This window comes from Lasioglossum baleicum, unplaced genomic scaffold, assembly GCF_051020765.1.
Source record: "Lasioglossum baleicum unplaced genomic scaffold, iyLasBale1 scaffold2201, whole genome shotgun sequence".
Classification (NCBI taxonomy): domain Eukaryota; kingdom Metazoa; phylum Arthropoda; class Insecta; order Hymenoptera; family Halictidae; genus Lasioglossum; species Lasioglossum baleicum.
Window position 1 is genome coordinate 5678 of NW_027471260.1, and position 2632 is coordinate 8309.

A 2632-nucleotide genomic window follows, 5' to 3' on the forward strand; every position below is an offset into this window, starting at 1 on the left:
TAAATGAGAAATTAAATACATTATATAATTTATAATAAATTTATCATTACGTAGGTAAATTATTTTTTTTTATAAACAAATAAATAGATAAGACAATTATAAGTATACCATAAAATCAAAGATAAAAATGAAGTAAAAAAATACACAACTAAATGTAACTTTCCAAAGGTTTTTAATAAATTATTGTAAACTTATATGTATTAAATTAATCTGTACTTCTTATGACACTGATAAAGTGGAATTAAAAAAGAGAAAATTATGGAGAACATTAATTAATAAATAGTTTTTAGATTTTCTTTTAATATAGAATTGTAATTATTTATTGAATTAAAAGTATCTTTTTTTATTGGACCATAATTACCACGTTCTTTTTCTTTAGCAATAAAATCTTCAATTGTTTTATGTTCTTCTAACAACTTTTCCAAAGTATTTTCTAAGAAATTAATCTGAGAATACACATCGTTATTCTCTAACCGTTGTTTTATTTCATCATATTCAAATTGAATTGTTTTAATTTCTTCTTCGTATTCTAATTGCTGATGTTTTATTTGTTCATATTCTGTTATCAGTTGACCTTCCTTAAGCGTCAATTTAGCTTTTAAATTATTTAAATCATCTGATGTATTTTCTTTATTATTCATTTTTTTATTAAGTTCATCAAATTCTGTTTTAAGTTTTTGTTCCAACAATTCCATTTCACTAAAAACCTGCTGTAACTTGAAATTTTCTTTCGTTAATTGTTCGAAACTTTTATCACTATTAACATATTCATGCTCATTGTAAAATGGTAAATTATTCAAAATAGCTATTTCATCGCTTCCTATAAAATTAATATCAATATTTAACATATTTGAAATATTTTCCAAATATTCAACTATTGTATCCTCTAACTTGTGTAATTTGTTAGTCTCATCCTCTTTATTTTGGTCGAAAGAAACCATAAATTGTTCTATCATTTCTTCTCGTTTGCGGAGCTCTTTATATTTAATTTGTTTTTCAGACTGATTATCTTCTATATCCGTTTCCAATTGTTCAAGTTTTTGTTCTGTTTCTTGCATTTGTTTCTTCTTCTCAATCAACTGAGCTTCTGCAGCTGCAATATCCATATTGTCTTGCTTAATTTTTTGCAGTAATTTTTCCTTTTCCTCTTCTGGTGAAATCCTGTGTTTCTCTTCTTCTCTCAACTTATCCCTTTTTTCTTCTGTTTCTATCATTTTGAGATATAATTTAACTGCTTCTTGTTTTAAAGGGGATAAGGCTATTTCTTCTTCTAAATAAACTTGTTCTTTATATAATTCATCTAATTCCTGTTGCATTTCAATTGCTTTTTCTTGCACTTTTATTTTTTCTTTTGATAATTCATCATATTTTTCCTTCATATCATAGTCCATACTCTGTATAAGCTGTTCTGTTCTTTTTTTTTTATCCTCTAATTGTTTTTCTATTTTATTTAACTTCTGCTCTAATCTTTTCTTTTCTTCAAACATATCTTCAATTTTTAGTGAATTTTGTTCGTTTTTTGTAGCGAGTTCCTCTGTTTCTTGTTCTATAACTTCTTTCCCAATATCAGATGTCATTTTGTCCACAATGATGTTATAATCAGCTAATTGTCCTTGCAAAGCTGTTAATTCTAAGGCTAAATCTTTAGCTCTCTTATCATAATGAATATATGTAGCTCTTTCTTTAGTTTGATCCTCGATATCTTTCATAATGACAGCAATTTCTTGATTTATCTCTCTAATTTTTAGTTGCATTAGCGCAATATAATATCTTTTGTCTTGAATTTGTCTGAAAATAACCATTTTGAATTACAAAAGAACACAAGCAAGTATTTGATACTTTTATTAACTTTATTAGCAATATTAGAAATTTCGTAATTCGTGTTTTTATTTAGTTAGGCTACAAGAAAAAGAATTTATATACCTGCTCATTGGCATTCCTCTACCTGTTCCAGGTCTCATACCTGCTACTCCATGTTGCGTTATTGGCCTATCCATAATGTTTATATTCATTTGACCCGGCAATGGAAATCCTACGTTAAATGCTCCAGAACTACTGGAGCTAATTGTGCTCAATCGCGAAGTACCTGTAGATCCTCGATTAAGTAAAGCCACGGATGTCGGTGGCCTTGCCAATACATTTTGACCAGGTGTTCCTGGACGAGTGTTTCCAGAAGTAGCATAAAATTCTCCTGATTCATTCTTCACACCTCTGTAAAATCTATCAAATTTGCTTTGTGACACAGCAATACTTGTCTGCGGCCTTTGCATCATAATGGCTTATTTTTAATATTTTCTCACTTTATTAGATACTAACACTTTATGTATTAAAAATAAAAACTTCTGCAAATGTCCAATTAAGCAGTGCTTTATTGATGCACTTTATAATACTTTTGCTTCACACTTGGTTGTCATGGAAACTAATCCATAAAATCAATATGAGCATAAGTTAATATATAAGATATAAATAATCAATAATTATACGAAATGAAATATTGGGTTGGAGAAAAAGAAATCCATTTAAAATTATAAAAATAATGGATTTCTTTTTCCCCAACTTAGTATAATTTTCTGAACTTTAAATTTCCTAATAATAATCAAGAAATAGTTGTCAGCGCCATCTATAATTTTAG

The 2632-nt window shown here is 27.5% G+C and overlaps 1 protein-coding gene across 1 annotated transcript; it reads right to left on the minus strand.

Annotated features, from left to right (window-relative positions):
• Window positions 1–272: 272 nt before the first annotated feature.
• Window positions 273–2270, minus strand: LOC143221308 (intraflagellar transport protein 74 homolog). Its single transcript, XM_076446782.1, has 2 exons — window positions 1924–2270; window positions 273–1788 (listed from the first exon to the last, which is right to left on the minus strand). The coding sequence occupies exons 1-2, from the start codon at window positions 2268–2270 to the stop codon at window positions 273–275; spliced, it is 1863 nt and encodes a 620-aa protein (XP_076302897.1).
• Window positions 2271–2632: the final 362 nt, after the last annotated feature.

Coding starts and splice junctions, on each gene's coding strand:
- LOC143221308 (XM_076446782.1), bottom strand. CDS start 2,270: ATGCAAAGGCCGCAGACAAGTATTGCTGTGTCACAAAGCAAATTTGAT. Junction 1,789..1,923: donor AGAGGAATGCCAATGAGCAG/GTATATAAATTC, acceptor GGTTATTTTCAG/ACAAATTCAAGACAAAAGAT.